The sequence below is a fragment of the Staurois parvus genome, unplaced genomic scaffold (assembly GCF_062004578.1).
Source record: "Staurois parvus isolate SC_StPar_1 unplaced genomic scaffold, SC_StPar_1.0 ptg000893l, whole genome shotgun sequence".
Lineage (NCBI taxonomy): Eukaryota > Metazoa > Chordata > Amphibia > Anura > Ranidae > Staurois > Staurois parvus.
The window spans coordinates 90,139-117,990 of record NW_028318689.1 but is presented as its reverse complement, the minus strand read 5'-3'; the positions used below and the strand labels follow the sequence as shown (position 1 = coordinate 117,990).

The following is a 27,852-nucleotide window of genomic DNA, read 5'->3' as shown; positions in this document are numbered from 1 at the left end:
AAAGGAGAAGGATGAGAAGATGGAGAAGGAGAAGGATGAGAAGAAGGAGAAGGAGAAGGATGAGAAGAAGGAGAAGGAGAAGGATGAGAAGAAGGAAAAGGATGAGAAGAAGGAGAAGGATGAGAAGAAGGATGAGAAGAAGGAGAAGGATGAGAAGAAGGAGAAGGATGAGAAGAAGGAGAAGGATGAGAAGAAGGATGAGAAGAAGGATGAGAAGAAGGAGAAGGATGAGAAGAAGAACAGTTCTGTGACAGTTTCTGTCTATTTCTGACAGTTCTGGGACATTCACTCCATACAGCGGTTGAAACATTGTATCTATTTTTTTTCCATAAATGACATTCTGCAAATACACTTAGAGGAGCGCTGCAGATACACTTTTTGCCGGCTTGGAATTAATCTTATTTTCATCCTACTTCTTCTTCTTCATCCTCATCCTCATAAGAAGAAAAAGAAGAAGTAGGATGAAAATAAGAATAATTCCAAGCCGGCAAAAAGTGTATCTGCAGCGCTCCTCTAAGTGTATCTGCAGAATGTCATTTATGGAAAAAAATAGATACAATGTTTCAACCGCTGTATGGAGTGAATGTCCCAGAACTGTCATAAATAGTCTATTTCTGACAGTTCTGGGACATTCACTCCATACAGCTGTTTCAACTGCTGTATGGAGGGAATGTCATGGAACTGTCAGAAATTTATGGAAACAAATACATACAATGTTTCAACCGCTGTATGGAAGGACAGTCCCAGAACTGTTATTAATAGTCTATTTCTGACAGTTCCATGACATTCCCTCCATACAGCGGTTGAAACAGCTGTATGGAGTGATTGTCCCAGAACTGTCATAAATAGTCTATTTCTGACAGTTCTGGGACATTCACTCCATACAGCGATTTCCGGCAAAAAGTGTATGTGCAGAGTTCCTCTATTCTGCAGATACACTTAGAGGAGCTCTGCAGATACACTTAGAGGAGCTCTGCACATACACCTTTTGCCGGCTTGGATTTATTCCTATTTTCATCCTACTTCTTCTTCTTCTTCTTCTTCTTCATCCTCATCCTCATCCTCTTCTTCTTCTTCTGAGGATGAGGATGAAGAAGAAGAAGAAGAAGTAGGATGAAAATAAGATTAATTCCAAGCCGGCAAAAAGTGTATGTGCAGAGCTCCTCTAAGTGTATCTGCAGAGCTCCTCTAAGTGTATCTGCAGAATAGAGGAACTCTGCACATACACTTTTTGCCGGCTTGGAATTATTCTTATTTTCATCCTACTTCTTCTTCTTCTTCTTCTTCATCCTCATCCTCATCCTCAGAAGAAGAGGATGAGGATGAAGAAGAAGAAGAAGAAGAATTAGGATGAAAAGAAGAATAATTCCAAGCCGGCAAAAAGTGTATGTGCAGAGTTCCTCTATTTCTGACAGTTCTCTCACAGCTTCTTCACATGTACAGCGGTTGAAACATCTGTATCCTAAATGGAAACTAATAGATACAATGTTTCAACCGCTAAACATGTGTTCCTTCTGTCAGAGAACTGTCAGAAATAGCGGAGCTCACTGCAGGGACACTTTTGCCGGCTGATCGGGAAATGTTCGATTCGCGCACCCGAAGTAGGCAAAATTTCGGTTTCGCCGCGAATCGAATATTTCCTGAAATTCGACTCGAATTCCGGTTCGCCTGGTTCGATTCGCTCATCTCTAATGGAGATCATAACCCCCTTATGTATTATACATGGAGATCATATCCCCTTTATGTATTATACATGGAGATCATATCCCCCCCTTATGTATTATACATGGTGATCATATCCCTCCTTATGTATTATACATGGAGATCATATCCCCCTTATGTATTATACATGGAGATCATATCCCCCCTTATGTATTATACATGGAGATCATATCCCCCTTATGTATTATACATGGAGATCATATCCCCCCTTATGTATTATACATGGAGATCATATCCCCCCCTTATGTATTATACATGGTGATCATATCCCCCCCCCTTATGTATTATACATGGAGATCATATCCCCCATTATGTATTATACATGGAGATCATATCCTCCTTATGTATTATACATGGAAATCATATCCCCCCTTATGTATTATACATGGAGATCATATCCCCCCTTATGTATTATACATGGAGATCATATCCCCCCCTTATGTATTATACATGGAGATCATATCCCCCCTTATGTATTATACATGGAGATCATATCCCCCCTTATGTATTATACATGGAGATCATATCCCCCCTTATGTATAATACATGGAGATCATATCCCCCTTATGTATTATACATGGAGATCATATCCCCCCCTTATGTATTATACATGGAGATCATATCCCCCCTTATGTATTATACATGGAGATCATATCCCCCCTTATGTATTATACATGGGGATCATATCCCCCTTATGCATTATACATGGAGATCATATCCCCCTTATGTATTATACATGGTGATCATATCCCCCCTTATGTATTATACATGGAGATCATATCCCCCTTATGTATTATACATGGAGATCATACCCCCCTTATGTATTATATATGGAGATCATACCCCCCCTTATGTATTATACATGGAGATCATATCCCCCCTTATGTATTATACATGGAGATCATATCCCCCTTATGTATTATACATGGAGATCATATCCCCCCTTATGTATTATACATGGAGATCATATCCCCCCCTTATGTATTATACATGGTGATCATATCCCCCCCTTATGTATTATACATGGAGATCATATCCCCCATTATGTATTATACATGGAGATCATATCCTCCTTATGTATTATACATGGAAATCATATCCCCCCTTATGTATTATACATGGAGATCATATCCCCCCTTATGTATTATACATGGAGATCATATCCCCCCCCCTTATGTATTATACATGGAGATCATATCCCCCCTTATGTATTATACATGGAGATCATATCCCCCCTTATGTATTATACATGGAGATCATATCCCCCTTATGTATAATACATGGAGATCATATCCCCCTTATGTATTATACATGGAGATCATATCCCCCCCTTATGTATTATACATGGAGATCATATCCCCCCTTATGTATTATACATGGAGATCATATCCCCCCTTATGTATTATACATGGAGATCATATCCCCCCTTATGTATTATACATGGAGATCATATCCCCCCTTATGTATTATACATGGAGATCATATCCCCCCTTATGTATTATACATGGAGATCATATCCCCCTTATGTATTATACATGGAGATCATATCCCCCTTATGTATTATACATGGAGATCATATCCCCCCTTATGTATTATACATGGAGATCATATCCCCCCTTATGTATTATACATGGAGATCATATCCCCCTTATGTATTATACATGGAGATCATATCCCCCTTATGTATTATACATGAAGATCATATCCCCCCTTATGTATTATACATGGTGATCATATCCCCCCTTATGTATTATACATGGAAATCATATCCCCCTTATGTATTATACATGGTGATCATATCCCCCCTTATGTATTTATACATGGAGATCATATCCCCCTTATGTATTATACATGGAGATCATATCCCCCTTATGTATTATACATGGAGATCATATCCCCCCTTATGTATTATACATGGAGATCATATCCCCCCTTATGTATTATACATGGAGATCATATCCCCTGTGACGGAGCGTAGGCAGGACCGAACACACAGAGTAGATGGCAAATGCACAAAGCTTTATTGAGGCAAACAGATGACAGTCACCGAATAGGGAAGTTCACAGGGAGGGTGAATACGCCAGTCCAGGGCGAGATGGAAGGACCAACACACTTAAAGTCCAACACCGAGAGCCAAGGGAGAGTCTATGTAGCAAGTAATCCAACAGGGGGTTTGGTGTGAGGTCAGCACAAGAAGAGTTCAAGTGAAGCAGGCAGAGAGCATGCTTCCTTCCACTAGTGCATGCTGTGCGCCACACCGATGTATGAAAACCATATTTGTGGATTACGTAGAAGGTCAGGAAAATGCAGGAAATGGTTAGATGGCGCTGGAGTGCGACAGTTGAACAGTATTTGGTACTTTCGCGATCAGACTGATGCGCTGGTGTCGGAAATCCAATCCCCAACTTGGTGTTTCAAGCCAGTCTTGGCCCAATTGAACTTGGGCAAGTCAGTACCCAGAACATCCTGTGGGTGGGTGCAGGAACACCCCCAGGGTCCACTGGCCGAAGACTAATGTCCCTCCTACGTCTATATCCCCATAAATGGAGTACCCGGACATTGGAACATGGCGATTCGTATGGAGCTGGTTGATCGATTGCTGTCTTTTCTGACTTGCTCCAGTCGCAGGGTAAATCCTGGTAAAGTTTTATTCTGTCTTTTATTCCCTTTTTATTTTATAGTGAATAGTCATTTGTGTGTCTTCTTGTATTTCTGTAACTTTTTATATTTTGTACATATTTTATGCACTGCCCACTTCGGGAAATTAAATCTTAAAATTAATTTTTGACTTCTGGGTATTTAAGCACATGCTCGTATCTCCGGAGAGATTAGATTGGAGAGATTAGATTGGATTAGATTGTATCGTATTTTAGTGCCTTTAAATGCTCGGTCAAGCTCATTGCCAATCTGTATGCAATTGCACTGTGTGTGGGCAGATTGCATGCAGATTGTAAAAGGTAACAGATCGGCCAGACGGAGATCTGTGTGTGTGGGGTGTCCCAGCAGACCGTTCTGCGGATAAACTGTTGGGTGGTGGCAGGCTTCCTTTTGTGGTGTGTCTGGTGTGGGGGGGTGTGGAAAGTGGAAGAGTGATTAACACCGGGGTTAAAGCTGTAGGATAGCTGGAAATTTTTTTATTAAAAGGTCTTGCCACCAGCAACAAAAAAACATTTTCTTACAAAAATATAAAGTTGATATATACAAATAAATAAATACAAAATACCATACGAATGGTCTAAACAAAGATCAACTAAATACAGTAATAATTCACAAAGCATAATCAAAAAATATAACATAAATCGATATACGCCTTTATGGCAAAAAATAGGAAAGCATAATATAAAAATGTCAGGGCCTTTATGGACTATATCACAGCACTGGCCTGTATGGGAGTCTTCCGCTATGTGGATAAGTTTTCACAAGAAAAAAAAAAAATCCCAAAGGTCCTTTTGGCCCATAAGGTAGGGGCGGTGCCATTATGGCCCATATTACTCATGACGAGGTATTTGGCCTGTCTGAGATTCGGGGAGGAAAAATCTTAACAGCAGCTTATTCAGTCTATCAGGCTTTGACAAAGGGCCTTTCGGCCTGTCAGACAAAAAAGAGGCCTTTATGCCTCATCCACCTATACACATACTTAGGCCCTTTTGGAAATATCATAAATGTATTTAACACACAAAACAAAAAATGCAGAACAAAGGCTGAGAAACGCAGGTCTTCAAATGTACGTAGCCTCTCTTCAAAAATTCTTCATCCAAAATCTAAGGGAGTGGAACACTCAGAGAAAAAAAAAAGAACAGCATCCTCACCCAGAGATCAACAGACCACGGCTACAGACCTGATATTCCTCCACGACTCTATCCAGGCCCTTCGCCACAGTCTATCTTTCTCAAGACCCCGAATTTTCCCAACCTCACCAAGAATGTCATATACAACCACCGAGACAGGAAGGATTTTCTGCCGAATGGAAACCTGACACCGTGCATTCCAAGTGAAATATCGAACCACTAGACAAACTAGAAAAAGAGTGTCAAAATTAAAATCCACGTGTCTTTCAAATGTCCCATATACCCACTCTGCATAAGACATGCAGTGCAGGAAGGGGATGTCTAGAGCCCTCCCCACCTCTTTGTACACCTCTATATTGAAAGGGCACTGAAGCAAGAAGTGGTCCATAGTCTCCACTTCACCCCCACACTCCGTCCTCGGACAACCACGGTTGTCCAGAGAACGGCACTTCAATTTCCCCTCACATATAGCCTGCCATGGAACGCGAGCCAGGCCTGGTCCCTAAATTGTAAGGGAATCCTTTCCGTATTTATCAATCTTAAGCCCTCCCACAGACTATGGCCTGGGCAATCCTTCAAGGCCAGCGGTGCATGAAAAGCAGTGGCCACGACCAGATCTGACCTTCTCCGCCATCACTCACCACCGCCTAAGTATTTTCAAGCTCAGGGCAACATAAGCCGGGAGCTTACCGTGCTTGACTCTCAGGCTTCTCACTGGCCCGCCACTCTCCCAACAGCTCAGAAAGGGTTTAAACCAAGCCCAAAACAAACCTACCCATGCAGGCGGCTTCTCTTTCAGCATATTACCAAAATTATGTTTTACAAACATAACAGAGAAGAAAACGATCGGGTTTACCATCCCTAGGCCACCCTCCCTCCTGAACCGGTAGGTCACATTCCGCTTCACTAGGTTCAGTCTGCTTCCCCATAATAGCTGGAAGAAACAGCTGTAGACCCTAGTATAGAGAGACTCTGACAAGAGACAAACGTAACTGACGTACAAAAAGACTGGAATCAGGTAAGTCCTGATCAGATCGACCCTTTCCCTTAAGGAGAGTCGCCACCCCTTCCAGCATCTCACTTTAACCTCAGCATCAGACAACCTGGATTCCCAATTCGATTTACCATAATCATCAGGGCCAAATGTGATGCCTAACACTTTGATCTTTCGCTGGGGCTCCGGGAAGGTATCCGGAAGCGAGAAGTTCTCACCTTCCCTACCCATCCAGAAAACTTTTCTCATGATTGATCTTGAAGCCTGATGCCTCCGCATACTTTTCCATCTCTGAGACCACCTCCTGCGCCTCTTCAGTCCCAGAGATGAAAACAGACACATCATCGGCATAGGCCACGACTCTCAAAGGCGGCTCACCAGTAGCACCCACTGGCACCCCACCCAAAGCCCCACCATCTAGCCTCCTGATGAAGGGGTCAATGGCAAAGTCATAGAGCAAGGGACTCAGCGGACACCCCTGGCGCACCCTAGAGCCAACCTCCAAGGGTCGCCCAAGCATTGAAGCTCTCCGCCCCTCTGTACAATGTTTTCAACCAGCCAATAAACCTCCCTTCCAGGCCATACCGGTCAAGGAGATGCCAGAGGTACTTATGATCTACTCGATCAAAGGCCTTGGCCTGATCCAGTGCCAGCAAATACTTCCCACTGCCATCAGCCCTGCATCGCTCCAGAACCTCCCGGACAGGTAACACCGCTGTGAACGTACTTCTGCCCTGAACCGAGCAGTGCTGACGCTGCAAAAGTAACCCGTCTGCCACTGACGACAAGTGCCAGAAAAGGATCTTGGCCAGAATCTTCCTATCGACATTGAGAAGGATGATGGGGCGCCAATTCTCAATTATCGAGGGGTCCTTACCCTTTGACAGCAATATCACAGCCGATTTCCTCATGGAGGGAGGGAGTGAACCCTCATCCAGACAGCTATTAAAGACCTCCGCAAGGCGAGGTGCCAATCTGGACTTAAAAATCTGAAAGAATTCTGCTGTCAAGCCGTCTGGCCCAGGCGTCTTCTTGATGGCCAGACTATCTATGGCTTTGACTACCTCTTCAACTGTGATCTCACCTGTCAAACTTGTGGGCGGAATGTTGTTTTCCAGACCTGGCGTAGACTCCAAAAAGCTTGACATCCTTGCCTGGTTGAGGTGCTTCTCCCCCAAGAGATCTTCAAAGAATGCCCTTGAGACCTCCAAGATCCCTGCCCTGGATTTTGTTAGAGATCCCATACTATCTCTCAGACCGGTGACCGTTTTAATCGCTATACCTTGCTTGCAGTTCTGGTAAGGGTCAGGCGAATGGTATTTCCCATAATCCCTCTCCAGAACCAAAGAGGCATGCCGGTCATACAGATACTTCTTCAGGAGAAGCTTAATCTCTGAGATTGCCCCCGAATCTCCACCCTCAGAGACAAGGCGATCAAGCCTCCTCCGCAGCTGTTGGTAGGCAACATACTTATCAAATTGTTTTTTTTTACCTAGGGCCTTGAAAAACCTGCCAATCCACACTTTGGTAAGCTCCCACCACTCCGACTTACTGCTGCAGAAATCCAGGATGGTCTCCTGAGCTTGAAAAAAATCCTCAAAGGATTGTCTCACCTCCTCATCGTCCAGCAGAGTTGAATTCAATCTCCAGAAATTCCTCCCCTTTGGTGGCGTATCTGAAACATTCAAAGACACAGTCAGCAAAAGGTGGTCGGAAAACTCCACCACCTGACACACAGGTGCCGAGAAGGCGGAGTCCCCCTTTAAAAAAAAACTATCTATTCTACTCTCACTTCTACCTCGCCTAAAAGTGAATCCCGTGCTTTCCGGGCTGCGCTTAATTAAGGCATCCTCCAGACCTGCTTCCCTAACTATTGCATTTAAAAAAACGCTGTCATACTCCAGCCTGTCATTGGAGCCCTTCCTGTCCTTAAGCCTAGTGACAGTATTAAAGTCTCCTCCAAAGACAACTTGCCGGGATGTAAAAAGGAAAGGCTTAAGCCTTGTAAAGAGGCATTTCCTACCCCACGTAGACTGGGGACCGTAGATGTTAATGAGCCTTAGCTCTTGCCCCTTCACAAGGATGTCCAAGACCATACATCTTCCAATCTCCACCTCAATGACCCGCCGACACATTACCATGCCGGAAAAAAGTACTGCAACTCCGCTGTAAGGTTCGGCCGCAAGAGACCAGAAGGAAGGACCACACCTCCACTCCCTCTTCGCCAGATGGACATCAGCCAGACTGCTGAGCCTGGTCTCTTGCAAAAACAAAACATCAGCACAAATACTGCTGAGCAAAAATAAGGCCGCACTTCTAGCACCTACAGACTTTATGCTGGCAACATTAATGGTTGCCACATTTATCGGAGCGGGAACTGCCATCAAGGTAATTGAGATGGTCGTTTCTTAGCCTTTGTCTTCCTCTGCTTTGCAGAGGACCTGACTTTCTTTTGGGTTCCCTTTCCAACCCCATCATCCATAGGGGAGAGGGTACCTCCAGAATCCCCTTCCTCCCCGGAGAGGACCTCAAACTTGTTGCCAGATACAATCTCTACTTCCAAAGAGGAAACAGACGATGCAGGGGACAACCCTACCCTGCTCCATCCCTTCCCAACCACAGACCACCCCTCTCCCTTGGTCACTTTACTTAACCCACCTTCCTTAGGGACAGATACCAATCCTGCCTCCTTGCCAACCACCTCAGATGCCACCACATCCCCACCAGATTTTCGGCGGCGCCGTGGGAGAAGTACGGGGGGAAGCATCACCGAAGGCGCTCCAGATGCCTTCTTGGCTCCAACGCCTCGGTTTTTCCTAACAGGGGGGATAGGAACACTGGGGGCAGGGGTAGACAACACTGGGAAAGATATTTGGGGGGACACAGAGACAGTGGGAGACTCTCCAGAGGGAGAGAGTACAGACACATTAGGGGCCACAACAGGCATCGACAGCACCAAAGAACCCTCGGTGTCAGATTTGTCTGAGGAAGGGGGGAGGGGGGGTGGCTCCTCACCCCTCTCCTCAGCATCCATCCGGTCCAGCTCCCCCATGAGCCCGGACAAATTGTGGAGTGCCTCTGGGCACTTACTGTATGAGTGCCCCAGCTGTTGGCAAAGATTACACCTTATTAAATGACACTCTCTGGCTGTATGCCCCACCCCCTGACACAGAGAACATTTCAGGATTTCACATGTCGCTGCAAAATGCCCCTTGTTTCCACACCGGTGGCAGACTTTAGGCTGGCCGGCGTAAAAAATGGTCAGCCTGTCTTCCCAGGAATGCTGAAGTGGGCACATGCTTGATCTTATTATCCTCCGTATGTAGTCTAACTGTTGCTGCCCACCCACCTGTCCATGTCCCCCCACCTGTCCATATCCCCCCACCTGTCCATATCCCCCCATCATCTGTAATCTTCCTTATGGGGGACAAAACATCCCCATATTTCCCCAACCAGATAGTAATGTCAGCTGCCGGGATGGTTTCATTCCTCACCAAGATGGTTATATTCTTGGTTAACGACTGACGCGACACCACTTTAGGTACTAGCCCCTCCCACCTTGGGGTCCCTTTACACTGGTTCTCAAACTTTATCCAGAATGTTTCTAGACCTTCCGGCCTCTGAAAAGAAATGTCATATTCGCCGGACCCCAATGGGGCTATGAAGGCAAATATGTCATGAGCCCTAAAGCCCATCTCAATGATGCGATCCACCACTTCCCTTCTGATTGGGGGCGGGGCTTTCCCTTCCCATCTTATCTGCACAACGTTCCTTCTTTGTGCCGCAGGCCCCCCCATGCTTACTACAGGCGGATACACCGCAGCCTGCCCCCTTCTTAGGGCAGCAGAATAATCCAGTACAGGGGGGGGAGAGGAGGCAGACACCCCCTTCACAACACTTGACATAGAAGGAGCATTACCCATGGGAGCAATACTCTGCACAGCACTTGACACATTACCCGTGGGAGCAATACTCTGCACAGCAGCAGATACCTCCCCCACTGGAGCAATACTCTGCACAGCAGCAGATACCTCCCCCACTGGAGCAATACTCTGCACAGCAGCTGATACATTACCCATGGGAGCAATACTCTGCACAACAGCTGACACCTCCGTCACTGGAGCAATGTTCTGCACAGCAACTGACACCTCCCCCACTGGAGCAATACTCTGCACATAAGATAACACATTACCCGTGGGAGCAATACTCTGCACAGCAGCTGATACATTACCCGTGGGAGCAATACTCTGCACAGCAGCTGACACATTACCTGTGGGAGCAATACTCTGCACAGCAGCTGACACCTCCCCCACTGGAGCAATACTCTGCACAGCAGCTGACACCTCCCCCACTGGAGCAATACTCTGCACAGCAGCTGACACCTCCCCCACTGGAGCAATACTCTGGTCAGCAGCTGACACCTCCCCCTCAGAAGCAATACTCTGCACAGCAACCTGCTCCCCTGCAAAATTACTCACCCTCCCACTCTGCAGGTTTCCTGCTGTCTTCCCTGCCACTTCATCCCCCCGCCTCTTTGGCAGCAGCTCACTGGAGATTCGTTCCAGCCGCACATACACAGCCTTCTCCCTCCCCCGCTGCTTCACCGGCTTCTGCTGACTACACCCCTCATCACCTGACTCCTCGGATGTGAAGGCAAATTGCCGGCCATGTAGCGGAGACTCCAACTCCGTTATGAAGCGTAGCCCCGCCGCACCATCACCGGGAGTCTCCTGTGACCTCCACTCCAGTTGCGCCTGCTGATGGGCAGGGTTAGTTCCTGGCATCTGCTCCACTCCGGCCTCCAGAACCACCTCCACCACCATTGGCTGGGGAAAGCCCATCCGACGTCACTGGTGCTCTGGCCGGCTCTGATAGGTCCGCAGACGAGACTTCCTCCATAGGTCTCACCTCTGCCATCGATCGTTTCCTGGCTTGTCTGAAGTGCTCCTCATTGGAGAATTTCTCCATCAGGATCCCGCTGGCTTGCTTCAGGGATGACACGAGGTTGGCCTGCCGACGGACAGCCTGCTCCATGGCGTCCATCTTGGGCCTCATCAGCTGCCTCTTGGTGCTCCACACCCGCTCATACTCGGATCTTTTCTTTTTCAGATCCAGCCGCATCTTATTCAGCCTCTCCTCTTCCTTCTTGATTCTGGCCACATGAGCCGTCACTCGCCCACGATATGTAGCGTAGCTTTCCCCCTCTTTAGGGGCACTTCCCAGGTCCTCCACTTCCATGGGACCGGTACTAGGCTCACCCTGAGGGAGGTCCCCCGCCCAGATCATGGCCGGGCTCGGCCATCCAGCCTTGGGCCTTACAGTAAAATAAAAGCCCAGGCTTCAAGTTTGGCCTAAATTGCCTGCAGAGACACAAACTCTGCACCTCCAGCAGTCTGTGCAGCAGCCACACCTACTTCCTCCTAACGAGGCCCAGCTGTAGGATAGCTGGAGGGACTCTAGAAGGGTGTGTAATTGCTAAACTGGTCCTCAACTCTAATCAGTGCACCAGATTGTATGTAAGATTTGTATCTGCCAGTGTGTGGTTGACCAGCTGGATTGGAGTGGAGTCTCCCTCTGGTGGTGGCCAAATGGTAGAGCGGGCTGTGTAAGTATATCACAGCTGATCTTATGAAAGGTTTTATATATTCAAAGTTAAGTCCACTTTATTCCCTCTTACCGCAAGTCACGGACGCACGTGCGCACCTCGGTTAGCTAGTCGCTGTGGGCGTGGCGTGTGGGGGACCCATGACACTTCCTCTTTCTCCTTTTTTCTCACTTTTTTCCTCCCGGGGAGAGGTCGATGGTTCCATGCACCATCCCAGTTGAGCATACTGTTCACTATTTTCCATGGCCACATTAAATGTGATTACTCTCAATGCACAGAGACTAAACTCTCCCAGTAAATGTGTAAAGGCCTTCAAATCTTTCATCTAAACCTTACGTTGTCTGCGTACAGGAGATGCGTTTCACAAAACGTCACACCTCAAAACTCTACAGGAGCTCCTACCTACTTACATTTTTACTGCCTCTGCTGACTCCAAGCGTAGAGGTGTCCTAATAGCATTTCATTGTATTACCCCTCTTACCCCCTCGACAGAGATTGCAGACCCTGAAGGATCATTTATTATTTCACCAGGACATCTCTTTGACACTAAAATTACTGTGAATCTCATAATATGCTCCAAATAAAAGTCTGATCTCTTTCCTCTCCCACCTCCTGCAACTAGTGGAACCACATGAGAAAGATACCCTATTAGTATGCTGAGATTCCAATCTGGTCCCTTATCCTTTCCTGGAAAAAATCCCGGTTCCTGTCTCAGATAGTTCCAACAGATTGTCATTCTGACAACTTCTCAACCAGCACTCACTTCTAGATTCCTGGCATGAGTTTAATCCTTCCAGATACCAATATATCTACAGTATTACTCTCACTCACACGAAACATTCTCCTGAATTGACCACATCTTATTATCTGTCAGAACCTACCCATCACACTTTCCTCCGTGATCCTCCCTTACACATTGACAACCCAATCCCATGAAGCTTTTCATTTTAACCACACTTCTTTCAACTGGCAGACCTTAGACAAAACCAGACTTGAACTAGATATTTTCTTGACTGAGTCCGCAGAGAAGGCACTACACAGATCTTGCCACAAGCCAACAAGCCAGATACTTTCCTAGCACTGACCCTCCTTAAATCTAACTGCCCGCCTAAACCTATTATACAGAAAATCTCTAAAAATTCCTATTCTAGCAACCCCTCAAAGGTTCTGCATGAATTTCATAGCCAACTAGCCACTCTCTATGCCTCCAACGGTACCTTTGATTACTCTTCCGACCCTCTTTCTCTCCCAACGTGAGAAACTGGAGAAACCAATCACAGATTTAAAGGTTCCTAGAGGCCATTAAAATTTGTAAATCTAACAAATGCCTGGGCCAGATGGCTTCTCAGTTACCCATTATAAAAAATGTCTGACTTATTAGCTCTCTACTGATGAAGGCTTTTAATTTCCCTTTAGATGCTCACTCCTTCCGCCCAGAAACGCTTACTGCACTAATTTCCATGATCCCTAAACCACATTCTGATGATACCTCATGTGCCAGTTTCAGACCTCTCTCTCTCCTCAATCTTGATGTTAAGCTCCTAGCTAAGATGCTAGCCACATAGTCCATAAAGACCAGATGGATTTTATACCACTCCATTAAGCTGGAGACAACTTTCGTAAAAAAAAAAACTTTTGATATTGTCTCATGGCCTTACCTCCATGCCCTATGTCCTTAAACATTGGTGTTTTGGTCCCCATTTCCTTAATTGGACCTTTTCTCTCTACATGCACCCTAAATAATTAATAAAATTTGAAGGTTGTAAGTCAGACATCTTTAATATCTGTAGAGGAACCAGACAGGGCTGTCCACTATCTCCTCTCCTTATTTCACTTTGGCTGTTGAGCCTTGACTCAGCTAATTCACGAAAAATCCTAATATCAAGGGTCTGGAATTGGGAGGCCATCATCACAAACTGTGTTTATTTGCTAATGATGTCCTTCTCTTTATGACCTCACCCTTAATCTCCACTTCCAACCTTCTTAAACTCTTGGACCATTTTGCAGCAATCTCTGGCCTGAAACGTAATCCTCATGCTCTTAACCTAACCCTACCGCCTTCTCTCTTACAACAAATGCAGGAAGTCTTGCCATTTACTTGGTTGACAAAATCTATCCCTTATCTTGGCATACAGCTTCCTGCTAACTCAGATGACCTGTACTCCTTGAACTATCCTCCTATGTTATCTCACCTCACAACCCTCATGAACTCCTGGTCTACGGTTCCTCTAGCATGGCTAGATTGTATTATCATTGTCAAAATGACCATTCTTCCAAAGATTTTATACCTCTTTCAAGTTCTTCCTATTCCCGTTCCAACACATTTCCTCAGGATCCTGCAATGTTGAATCCTGATCTTTGTGTGGAATAAGACTAGACCCCATGTACCTAAAACTATTATTTTCACTCCTAAACTTAAGGATGGCCTTGGCCTTTTTTATTTCACTAAGTACTATCAGGCAGCACATCTAGTCCTACTGCCCAAATGCCTACCACTGTTGAAACTCTACTCTGGGTAGTTTGGCAATCTGTAGGTTGGGACCCACTCTCGGTTGCCAACCTACACTGGCTCCACCATTCTGATCACAGAAACCTCTCTAACCAAGTTATGCGGCACTTTATGACCCTCTGGGATAGATTGAAGTTCAAATATAACCTCCAATCACCTCACAATTCATTGCTATCCTTTCTATGCAACGCTGCCATCTAGCCAGCCTGGACCTCACCCACCTCTTTTCAGGTCTGTTCCTCTGCCTGCCTCTTCCTGGTCCGTGACCTCTTTTGAGGCCTGTTTTCATTCATGCCCACAACCTCATGACCCCTACTTCCTTTAAATCCTTTCCTGCCTTGTGCGAAACTTCTGATCTTCCCACTACTGACATCTTTAGATACCTCCAGATTTAATACTTTTTCATCCCTCTTAACAATCTGACCCATCCTTCCCCCCACTTAACCAGCTTTGAACATACCTGTAGGCGAGACCCCCATGCCCGAGGCCTCATCTCTGCCCTTTATGCCTGACTACTGTGTTGTTTGTCCAACACCTTTTATATATCACCAAATGGAAGAGAGATTTTGGACTTCAGTTGGAGCCAGAAGACCTGCCCACAATTTGGTCTGCCACTAAATCCTCATCTCAAATCAAGATCGCCATGGAAATCAACTGTAAAGTCCGCTTTAGATGGTACCTAGTGCCTGCCAGTTCTTTTTTCAATGGCCACACCATACCAGGTAGCCACCATCATATCTGGTGATAATGCCCGATAGTCCATTCTTTCTGTACTGAAATTTTTCATACACTATCCATGCTTTTTGATACTCAATAGTCAATCCAGCAATAACTCTACTCAATATAAAAAACCCTGACCTCACCTTCCAACAATTCAAGCTTCTCCTGCAGGTCACAACTGCAACCAAGCAGACAATCACTAAATCCTAGATGTACTATTCCAGTTCATTGTGGTCAGCAGTTGCTGAATGGTCTTCAGCTTGTGCCTGTATTCCTGAGACTTGATCCATTGATCCTGCTTACCTGTGTATGGCCCGGCTATCTCCTAGACTTTGCTGTTGCTCCTGTATTAACTTTGTTCCTCTCCTCCTTCTGACCTCGGCCTGTTTACTGGACTTGTCTTTGCCCGCTGATTGTGTGCTGCGCTGCTCAGCTGATACCGACCTTGGCCTGCCTCCTGGACTCGCTCTGCCTGCTGACTCGGTTCCTTGTTCCCTGGCTGCCGCTGGTCATTGCCTGCATACTGGCTCTGCTACCATCTCCTGCTCTGGTGCCAAGCTGCTTAGATGGCATGAAGGTCACATCCTCAGCCAACAAGCGTACTTTATGTTCCCTATTTCTATGTCCAATAGAATCAATAGAGCTGTGATTGCTTACGCTAATTGTTCCGTTACCATAGCAAATAGAATAGAATAGAGGAGGGGCAACGCTTTTTCATAAAAAGGATCTTTTTCAATTGTAAGGCTGGGAGCAAATTTACTAGAGACAAAGAGCATAGGTAGAGGCTTCAAAGAATGGAGCCCAAACCTGCAGAATTCACCTTGAACCCATGGTAGAGACAAACCCCAACCTCAGTCCTATTTGTAACATTTAGTTTGTATCGCCTCATGAGATAAGATGGACTTTTACAAAATTATAATAATAATAATAATGTCTGATTTCAGGTTCCGGTATCTCGATGCTCAGATCCCTGTTTGCCCGGCAGCAGAAAAAAAATTGGATCTTCCATACATAAATGCTGCTATGAGTGCGTCCCGTGTCCAGAAGGAGAGATATCCAACATTTCCGGTACAGTTTGTTTTTGTTAGTAAGGGATTGTTGGACTCGGCAGAAGTTACCGCTGTAATTAAAGTGTATGTCAGGGAAAAAAAACGCATGAAGTCCATCTCTGCAACGTGTGCAAGTTTCCTCGTGTTTTATCCCTTTAAAGACCCTGACAGTACAGAATGATACCTGTTGATCCTGCCAGAAATGGAGCCAGCGTCTAAGTCCTGCTGTGGGCTGACAACACTCAGGAGTTTGTTGACTGAAATCAAAAGAAATGGTGTCAGCCCTGCCCAACTGTGTTTTGCTACTACTACTACCGCTACTACCAAACTACTGAATCGCTCCCCTCTCATTTTTTCTGAGAGAATCAAAAAGTATTTGTTTGCATGGTATATGTAAAGTGAATCTGTCAAATTCCCACAAGTCTGCAAGAATCAATTCTGGAGATCATATCCCCACTTATGTATTATACATGGAGATCATATCCCCCCTTATGTATTATACATGGAGATCATATCCCCCCCTTATGTATTATACATGGAGATCATATCCCCTCTTATGTATTATACATGGAGATCATATCCCCCCTTATGTATTATACATGGAGATCATATCCCCTCTTATGTATTATACATGGAGATCATATCCCCCCCTTATGTATTATACATGGAGATCATATCCCCCCTTATGTATTATACATGGAGATCATATCCCCCCTTATGTATTATACATGGAGATCATACCCCCTTATGTATTATACATGGAGATCATATCCCCCCTTATGTATTATACATGGAGATCATATCCCCCCTTATGTATTATACATGGAGATCATACCCCCCTTATGTATTATACATGGAGATCATATCCCTCCTTATGTATTATACATGGAGATCATTTCCCCCCCCTTATGTATTATACATGGAGATCATATCCCCCCTTATGTATTATACATGGAGATCATATCCCCCCTTATGTATTATACATGGAGATCATACCCCCTTATGTATTATACATGGAGATCATATCCCCCCTTATGTATTATACATGGAGATCATATCCCCCCTTATGTATTATACATGGAGATCATATCCCCCCCTTATGTATTATACATGGAGATCATATCCCCCCTTATGTATTATACATGGAGATCATATCCCCCCTTATGTATTATACATGGAGATCATATCCCCCTTATGTATTATACATGGAGATCATATCCCCCTTATGTATTATACATGAAGATCATATCCCCCCTTATGTATTATACATGGACATCATATCCCCCCTTATGTATTATACATGGAGATCATATCCCCCTTATGTATTATACATGGAGATCATATCCCCCCTTATGTATTATACATGGTGATCATATCCCCCTTATGTATTATACATGGAGATCATATCCCCCTTATGTATTATACATGAAGATCATATCCCCCCTTATGTATTATACATGGACATCATATCCCCCCTTATGTATTATACATGGAGATCATATCCCCCTTATGTATTATACATGGAGATCATATCCCCCCTTATGTATTATACATGGAGATCATATCCCCCTTATGTATTATACATGAAGATCATATCCCCCCTTATGTATTATACATGGACATCATATCCCCCCTTATGTATTATACATGGAGATCATATCCCCCTTATGTATTATACATGGAGATCATATCCCCCCTTATGTATTATACATGGAGATCATATCCCCCCTTATGTATTATACATGGAGATCATATCCCCCCCTTATGTATTATACATGGAGATCATATCCCCCCTTATGTATTATACATGGAGATCATATCCCCCCCTTATGTATTATACATGGAGATCATATCCCCCTTATGTATTATACATGGAGATCATATCCCCCCTTATGTATTATACATGGAGATCATATCTCCCCTTATGTATTATACATGGAGATCATATCCTCCCTTATGTATTATACATGTAGATCATATCCCCCCTTATGTATTATACATGGAGATCATATCCCCCTTATGTATTATACATGGAGATCATATCCCCCCTCATGTATTATACATGGAGATCATATCCCCCCTTATGTATTATACATGGAGATCATATCCCCCCCATTATGTATTATACATGGAGATCATATCTCCCCTTATGTATTATACATGGAGATCATATCCCCCTTATGTATTATACATGGAGATCATATCCCCCCTCATGTATTATACATGGAGATCATATCCCCCCTTATGTATTATACATGGAGATCATATCCCCCCTTATGTATTATACATGGAGATCATATCCCCCTTATGTATTATACATGGAGATCATATCCCCCCCTTATGTATTATACATGGAGATCATATCCCCCTTATGTATTATACATGGAGATCATATCCCCCCTTATGTATTATACATGGAGATCATATCCCTCTTATGTATTATACATGGAGATCATATCCCCCCTTATGTATTATACATGGAGATCATATCCCCCCTTATGTATTATACATGGAGATCATATCCCCCCTTAATCTCCTCTTCTCAGTAGAGAATACATTCAGTTCCTCTAATCTCTCCTCATAGCTGAGCTCCTCCATGCCTCGTATCAGTTTAGTTGCCCTTCTCTGTATTTTCTCCAGTTCCCCAATGTTCTTTTTGTGAATTGGAGCCCAAAACTGAATTGCATATTCCCGATGAGGTCTTACTAATGATTTGTACCTGGAGGGGGGGGGGGGGTGATATCTCTCTCTGGAGTCTATACCTCTCCTAATACAAGAGAGGATTTTGCTCATTTTAGAAAACGCAGGTTGGCATTGCATGACATTATTAAACTTGTGATCTACGAGAACCCCCAGATCCTTCTCCAACATTGACCCCCCCCAGATCCTTCTCCAACATTGACCCCCCCCCAGATTCTTCTCCACCATTGACCCCCCCCCCCCTAGTTGTACCCCCCCAGTATGATGCATATTCTTAGCCCCCAAGTGGAAATCTTTACATTTATCAACATTAAACCTCATTGGCCCCATAGTCCCCCAATTACACAGAGCATTGAGGTCGGCTTGTAAGTTGGAGACATCCTGTAAGGACGTTATTCCCCGGCACAGCTTGGTGTCATCTGCAAAGACTGAAATGGAATCAGTACCTGAAAATGTTATACTGGCCCATTACTGATCACATGCTTGATCTTAATAAGTATCTAAACCAAATATAAGAGAAAGTGCGCCTCAGCCGAGTGCATTATTCCTGTGGGTTTATTGGTTGTATAAAGATCTCTGATGAAGAGGGGTACTCTCGAAATGCGTAAGATGTTGTGGATCCTGGACAGCGCATCTTCTGGCGTTGGGTCCACTTGGGTCTTCACATCCTCAGTGCCACAAGTGTTGATTTCACGCGCCATATACTACTATGTTTGTCAGTATGCTTTTAGCTTTTTATAAAACCAATAATAATGCCCTGACCCCGATGCTCATTGTGTTTGAATTGTTCTTCCTGCAGACAGTGAAAACTGCATAAAATGTGCTGATGAAGAATGGCCAAATAAGAAGAAGGATCGGTGTGTTCCAAGAGTGGTGGAATTTCTCTCCTACACTGATGACACCATTGTTGCCGTATTTTCATCCATCTCCATCCTCTGTTGTCTTCTGACTGGTTTAATATTGGGGATATTTATACATTACCGGGACACCCCCATTGTTAAAGCCAATAACCGGAACCTGAGCTACCTTCTCCTGGTCTCCATCATGCTGAGCTTCCTCTGTGTCTTCTTGTTCCTTGGCCATCCAGTAGATGTGACCTGCATGCTGCGTGTCACCTCTTTTGGTGTCATCTTCTCAGTTGCCGTCTCTTCTCTACTTGCCAAAAGTATCATGGTGTGTATTGCCTTTAAGGCCACCAAACCTGGGAGCTCCTGGAGGAAATGGATGGGAACCAAACTGCCCAATTGTATCATTTGTGTCTTCTCACTGGTCCAAGTCATAATCTGTGTCACTTGGTTGTCTATTTCTCCCCCCTTCCAGGATCGAGACACTCACTCTTATCAGGGGAAGATCATCATTCAGTGTAATGAGGGTTCAGTTATCGGCTTCTACTCTGTCCTGGGATATATGGGGCTTCTGGTAGCTGTGAGCTTCATTATCGCTTTTATGGCCAGGACATTACCGGACAGTTTTAATGAGGCCAAGTACATCACCTTCAGCATGCTGGTGTTCTGCAGTGTCTGGATTGCCATGATCCCGGCCTATCTGAGCACCAGAGGGAAATACATGGTGGCTGTGGAGGTCTTTGCTATAATAGCATCAAGTTCTGGACTTCTTGGCTGTATATTCTTCCCAAAATGTTACATAATTCTGTTCAGACCTGACCTGAATACAAAGACAGTTATCCGCTGATATGTATGGAACAACACTGGGCTACCTGTAGTTATATAATTATCTCTATTATTGGTGATTTTAGTATTTTAGTAGTGAATTGAGAATGAACACTGTTAGATATAAAATCTTACATTTAGAGAAATCACAGCAGCCGGGGTGGGGTACAGCAGGAAGTGGCTGTGGGGAATGAAGTGGTAGGAGGAGTGAGGGAGAATGGCCGTTAGGTGAGGGTGGGGTAGGCTTCCCTGAAGAGATGGGTTTTGAATGAGCGCCTGAATGTGAGGAGGGAAGGCGACAGTCTGATGGATTGGGGCAGTGAGTTCCAGAGGATGGGGGAGGACCTGGAGAAGTCTTGCAGTCGTGCGTGGGAGGAGGAGACCAGGGAGCAGGATAGAAGGAGGTCCTGTGAGGAGCGAAAGGTACGGGTAGGGTGGTATTTGGGAATCAGGTTGGAGAGGTAGTTAGGGGCAGTGTTGTGAACGGCTTTGTAGGTCAGGGTTAGAAGTTTAAATTTGATGCGTTGGGTAACCGGGAGCCAGTGGAGGGAGAGGCAGAGGGGGGTGGCAGAGGTGGAGCGGTTGGTGAGGTGGATGAGTCTAGCCGCTTAGTTCAGGATGGTCTGAAGTGGGGAGACCCTGCACTGGGGTAGGCCGGTGAAAAGAATATTAAACATGTTCTTTTATATGCTGACTGTGATGTCATTGTTTTAGCGTCACAATCACATTAATTATATTGTATGTAGATGTATCCGGCTATATTAATAAATACATTTTGTTGGCATTTTCAAAAATCATTTTTAATGTTAGATAAAGTTGATGAGATCCCGTTCCCAGTTCAGACTTTAAGTTATAAGCTGATAATAATTTCAGGATGTTTTCTTTTATCGGGTCTAATACAAAATCCTTCTCTTTGTATAAATGTCTCTGAAAACTTCGGCCACAAGGGAGGATTGGGCTTCCCCATACAATGCTGCAGAGACAACACTCCTACCCCAGACCTCCCCAGATCCTGATAGGAAAACTTCTAAAGCTAAAAACTTATTCCAGGAGCTCATCGATCAATCAGAGGTTTGATTCTGAAGAAGACATCAAACATCAGAATTACAACAACCAAGGAGCTTCATGTATTTTGCATCAGCTTTTCTCATTCATAAAGACCCCATAAGAGGGATGTCTGCATCTCCAAGATCTTCTATTCAGACATGTCAAAGAAAAACTTAAAAAGATTAAGAAGTAGACCCCCCCCCCACCCCTCCCCCCGGTCCCTTCCTATAAGTATTCAAATCATACGCACTAAGAACAATGCTGCATAAAAATAATTAAAAAAAATAAATAACCCCCCCAGATATTAGCTATTATTCAGTAATATCCCTCAAATAAATATAATCACTCTTAAACAAAACATAATAAATGTGCAAAAAAAAAAGTGCCAAACAATGTATGATGAATACGTAGATCTCCAAGGATTTAACATACAAAAACTCATCCCACAATAAAAATGTATGAATAAAGAATGTGCAAAATGATGAAAGTCCCCCACAATGCCAAGTGCAATAAATCCCCCTCCTCAGTGACATGGAAGAAGCTCCCTACTTTGAGTTCTTCAAACAATCTCTCCACAAACCCCCCCCCCAATCCATCATCCACTCACCTTATAAGTCTGACCTCTTCAATGAATAAGTCGGTCATAGAGCGCTTGTTGTACATAAAACATCAGCCGGGTAACTCGGATCCACAGAGACAAATGAAATCAGCCACACAGGAAACACTTTTCTATAGAGAAGCCCCGCTGCAAAAACATCAGTCCAGCATAAAAGAGATGTCCTATCAGCACAAAATAATAATCAATGTACCCAAAAAGAAAAGCAAACACCAAAATCCCCCCCCCCCCATCCTGAAACAAGAGCCAGAAAAAGGAATCACTGCAGCAAAAAAATACTGATCCTTGCCTGGCAGAGGTGATGGCTACAAGGAACGTCATCTAGGGGAGAGTAGAGGGGGGGCTCTAATTGTAGCTGGCCAGCTAAGACCAGTCCTCGGTTGTTAATATGGTCACATATATGTGTATACCAAACCTGCCAATAACCTCAGTACAGTATATATGGGTATATGTTAAAGCCAAAAGCAGAATCATTGCTGTGATTTATGTCTTTGATTGTTATATGACATTTATATATTCATTGTGTTAGCAGAAGCAGAAAAGGAAAATATGCCTTTAAGAGTTAGTTAAAGGTGAGCCAATCACAGACAGCCTCACACTGTACAGGGCCTTAACCAATCCCAGCCAGTTTCACATTTGTGCCTGTGTAATACTCCCTGCTAGGATTTTCTAGAGACACATGCTCACCAGACAGAGGAGGAAACAGACAGTTCCAATCAGAAAAGCTTTATGGAAGCAGAGAAGGCCAAATAGGTATTTAATGCACATGTGTGTTCCTCTGTTGTTTAGTAAGGCAGGTAGATCTGTATGTAAAACTGTTGTATGTGTTTACTTGTAGTTCCACCGAACTTACGAATCAAGTCACTGTAGAGTAATTAACAAACTTATGAATCCAAACGAATTTATCAATCTATCGAAATATACAGAACAAATTTATTGAATCTATTGAATCTATCGAGATAAGCTATCAAATCAAACCACTGTAATATGAAAGAAATAAGCTACTGTATGATAAATGAAACAATCCATTGTAAGCTGTTATATGAAGAAGATTGAAGTTATTAAAGAAGTTAACTAAAGTATTCGGTGTGCTCTATAAACCTACTGCATCCATAGAGCGGCATTGGAGGAATTACAGAGTAAAGTCAGTCTAATCAAACAAAGAAACAACAATTGCATCATTTTTCTAATGCCACAGCGCACTAGGCACCAAAGGGTGCTGCGCCTGCCACAGTGGAACTATTACCCTCAGAGGTCAAGCAACAGCGCTCCTCAACTTGCCTCACCGCAGAGCATCGCAAGGTCACCACAGAGTATCGCAAGGTCACCACAGAGCATCGCAAGTCACCGCAGAGCATCGCAAAGTCACCGCAGAGCATCACAAGTCACCGCAGAGCATCGCAAGTCATCGCATCAAGAAAAGTCTCCTTTAAGACTGACGTTTGTTTCTGCAACCCTCAGATCACGGTATCCTGCTTTCCAATTAATGTCAGAGCTTTCCTTTATTACTCACTTATGCACATAGGTTTCTGCAAGAGACATTTTTGTGCTCAAGAGAATACAGACTTTTAATAAAAGAGAGATAGTTATAGTATATGACTCTGATGTATTTAAAGTGAAAGTCATTTAATGCCTGCGTTTTGGTGCTATTACATGTAAAGTGAAAGTCATTTATTGCCTGCATTTTGGTGCTATTACATGTAAAGTGAAAGTCATTTATTGCCTGCGTTTTGGTGCTATTACATGTAAAGTGAAAGTCATTTATTGCCTGTGTTTTGGTGCTATTACATGTAAAGTGAAAGTCATTTATTCTTGCATTTGGTAGTATTGCATTTAAAGTGACAGGTCCTTATTATTCATATTAATTGTTATAGCATTCAGAAATGGCTGAGCCTAGCATTGCCACCCCACTGTTAGCGGATGCAATGATAGATATGGTAGAAGGTGAAGAGCAAGAGAACCTGTCTGAATCTGAAAGGTGCAATGTAACGGTAGTCTCGCCCCAAACAAATATAGCTGAAACAGGTGAACTAAGACGTTCATCACGGGACAGAAAACCGACCCAAAAGGTGCTAGAAAATTTGGAGCAAGAGGCAGCACTAAAAGGAAAAATGTTTGCCCGAATGTATGAGAGATGGAAAGTATACACCATAGACATTCGCAGAAAGCTAAAACAAGAAAGCATAAAGGAGAATTTGAGTGAAATGATAGAGACAGTAGAAGATTCTGAGTCAGAGCTTATGACAGCATATGTCAACTTGCGGTCGTCCTTGACACCCTCCCAGGATATTGTAAGGAACATGGATACATGTACAGCAGTCACTAGGGATTTAGTGAAGCTTATGAGAGAACTATCATCTGCAGCAAAGTATGATGAAGTCAAGTAAAGGGAATGAATGAGCTCTTCATGAAAGACTATGCTAGGTCCTTAGGAGGAACCACAATCTCAAGTGTGACTTCCATCACTAGCAGAAGTGCCAGCCACATAACAGACTTTCTCAAGTACGTCAGCCAAAAGAAAGGAATTAGCTGAACAACTCGCTGCCAAAAGAGCAGAAGTAGAGATGGAATCTGCCATTGAGGCTCAGCGTCTACAGATAGCCGAAATAGAGGCTCAGCGCCAGGAAATGGAAGCTCAGCGTCATAAAATGGATGCTCAGCGTCATAAAATGGAAGCCGAAATGAAAAGTCTGGAAAGGCAGAAGGAAGTTAAGATGGGGCACCATCATTGGTGTCAGTGGGAGGAATAGTGCCCCATCATTGGTATCAGTGGGAGGAATAGTGCCCCATCATTGGTATCAGTGGGAGGAATAGTGCCCCATCATTGGTGTCAGTGGGAGGAATAGTGCCCCATCATTGGTGTCAGTGGGAGGAATAGTGCCCCATCATTGGTATCAGTGGGAGGAATAGTGCCCCATCATTGGTATCAGTGGGAGGAATAGTGCCCCATCATTGGTGTCAGTGGGAGGAATAGTGCCCCATCATTGGTATCAGTGGGAGGAATAGTGCCCCATCATTGGTATCAGTGGGAGGAATAGTGCCCCATCATTGGTATCAGTGGGAGGAATAGTGCCCCATCATTGGTATCAGTGGGAGGAATAGTGCCCCATCATTGGTGTCAGTGGGAGGAATAGTGCCCCATCATTGGTATCAGTGGGAGGAATAGTGCCCCATCATTGGTGTCAGTGGGAGGAATAGTGTCCCATCATTGGTGTCAGTGGGAGGAATAGTGCCCCATCATTGGTATCAGTGGGAGGAATAGTGCCCCATCATTGGTGTCAGTGGGAGGAATAGTGCCCCATCATTGGTATCAGTGGGAGGAATAGTGCCCCATCATTGGTGTCAGTGGGAGGAATAGTGCCCCATCATTGGTGTCAGTGGGAGGAATAGTGCCCCATCATCGGTGTCAGTGGGAGGAGTAGTGCCCCATCATTGGTGTCAGTGGGAGGAATAGTGCCCCATCATCGGTGTCAGTGGGAGGAGTAGTGCCCCATCATTGGTGTCAGTGGGAGGAATAGTGCCCCATCATTGGTGTCAGTGGGAGGAGTAGTGCCCCATCATTGGTGTCAGTGGGAGGAATAGTGCCCCATCATTGGTGTCAGTTGAGGAGTAGTGCCTCATCATTGGTATCAGTGGGAGGAATAGTGCCCCATCATTGGTATCAGTGGGAGGAATAGTGCCCCATCATTGGTGTCAGTGGGAGGAATAGTGCCCCATCATTGGTATCAGTGGGAGGAATAGCGCCCCATCATTGGTATCAGTGGGAGGAATAGTGTCCCATCATTGGTATCAGTGGGAGGAATAGCGCCCCATCATTGGTGTCAGTGGGAGGAATAGTGCCCCATCATTGGTATCAGTGGGAGGAATAGTGCCCCATCATTGGTGTCAGTGGGAGGAATAGTGTCCCATCATTGGTGTCAGTGGGAGGAATAGTGCCCCATCATTGGTATCAGTGGGAGGAATAGTGCCCCATCATTGGTGTCAGTGGGAGGAATAGTGCCCCATCATTGGTATCAGTGGGAGGAATAGTGCCCCATCATTGGTGTCAGTGGGAGGAATAGTGCCCCATCATTGGTGTCAGTGGGAGGAATAGTGCCCCATCATCGGTGTCAGTGGGAGGAGTAGTGCCCCATCATTGGTATCAGTGGGAGGAATAGTGCCCCATCATCGGTGTAGGTGGGAGGAGTAGTGCCCCATCATTGGTGTCAGTGGGAGGAGTAGTGCCCCATCATTGGTGTCAGTGGGAGGAATAGTGCCCCATCATCGGTGTCAGTGGGAGGAGTAGTGCCCCATCATTGGTGTCAGTGGGAGGAATAGTGCCCCATCATTGGTGTCAGTGGGAGGAGTAGTGCCCCATCATTGGTGTCAGTGGGAGGAATAGTGCCCCATCATTGGTGTCAGTTGAGGAGTAGTGCCTCATCATTGGTATCAGTGGGAGGAATAGTGCCCCATCATTGGTATCAGTGGGAGGAATAGCGCCCCATCATTGGTATCAGTGGGAGGAATAGTGTCCCATCATTGGTATCAGTGGGAGGAATAGCGCCCCATCATTGGTGTCAGTGGGAGGAATAGTGCCCCATCATTGGTATCAGTGGGAGGAATAGTGCCCCATCATTGGTGTCAGTGGGAGGAATAGTGTCCCATCATTGGTGTCAGTGGGAGGAATAGTGCCCCATCATTGGTATCAGTGGGAGGAATAGTGCCCCATCATTGGTGTCAGTGGGAGGAATAGTGCCCCATCATTGGTATCAGTGGGAGGAATAGTGCCCCATCATTGGTGTCAGTGGGAGGAATAGTGCCCCATCATTGGTGTCAGTGGGAGGAATAGTGCCCCATCATCGGTGTCAGTGGGAGGAGTAGTGCCCCATCATTGGTATCAGTGGGAGGAATAGTGCCCCATCATCGGTGTAGGTGGGAGGAGTAGTGCCCCATCATTGGTGTCAGTGGGAGGAATAGTGCCCCATCATTGGTGTCAGTGGGAGGAGTAGTGCCCCATCATTGGTGTCAGTGGGAGGAATAGTGCCCCATCATTGGTGTCAGTTGAGGAGTAGTGCCTCATCATTGGTATCAGTGGGAGGAATAGTGCCCCATCATTGGTATCAGTGGGAGGAATAGTGCCCCATCATTGGTGTCAGTGGGAGGAATAGTGCCCCATCATTGGTGTCAGTGGGAGGAATAGTGCCCCATCATTGGTATCAGTGGGAGGAATAGTGCCTCATCATTGGTATCAGTGGGGGGAATAGTGTCCCATCATTGGTGTCAGTGGGAGGAATAGTGCCCCCTCATTGGTGTCAGTGGGAGGAATAGTGCCCCATCATTGGTATCAGTGGGAGGAATAGTGCCCCATCATTGGTGTCAGTGGGAGGAATAGCGCCCCATCATTGGTATCAGTGGGAGGAATAGTGCCCCATCATTGGTGTCAGTGGGAGGAA

At 44.9% G+C, this 27,852-nt stretch overlaps 1 protein-coding gene across 1 annotated transcript in view; it reads left to right on the top strand.

Annotated features, from left to right (window-relative positions):
- Positions 1–20,779, top strand: part of LOC149442377 (vomeronasal type-2 receptor 116-like) — a 58,642-nt gene extending 37,863 nt beyond the window's left edge. Inside the window, exons 4-5 of the mRNA XM_089656171.1 lie at positions 16,283–16,406; positions 19,887–20,779. Coding sequence (XP_089512297.1) covers positions 16,283–16,406; positions 19,887–20,779 — 1,017 coding nt within the window. The remainder of the gene's footprint in view (positions 1–16,282; positions 16,407–19,886) is intronic.
- Positions 20,780–27,852: the final 7,073 nt, after the last annotated feature.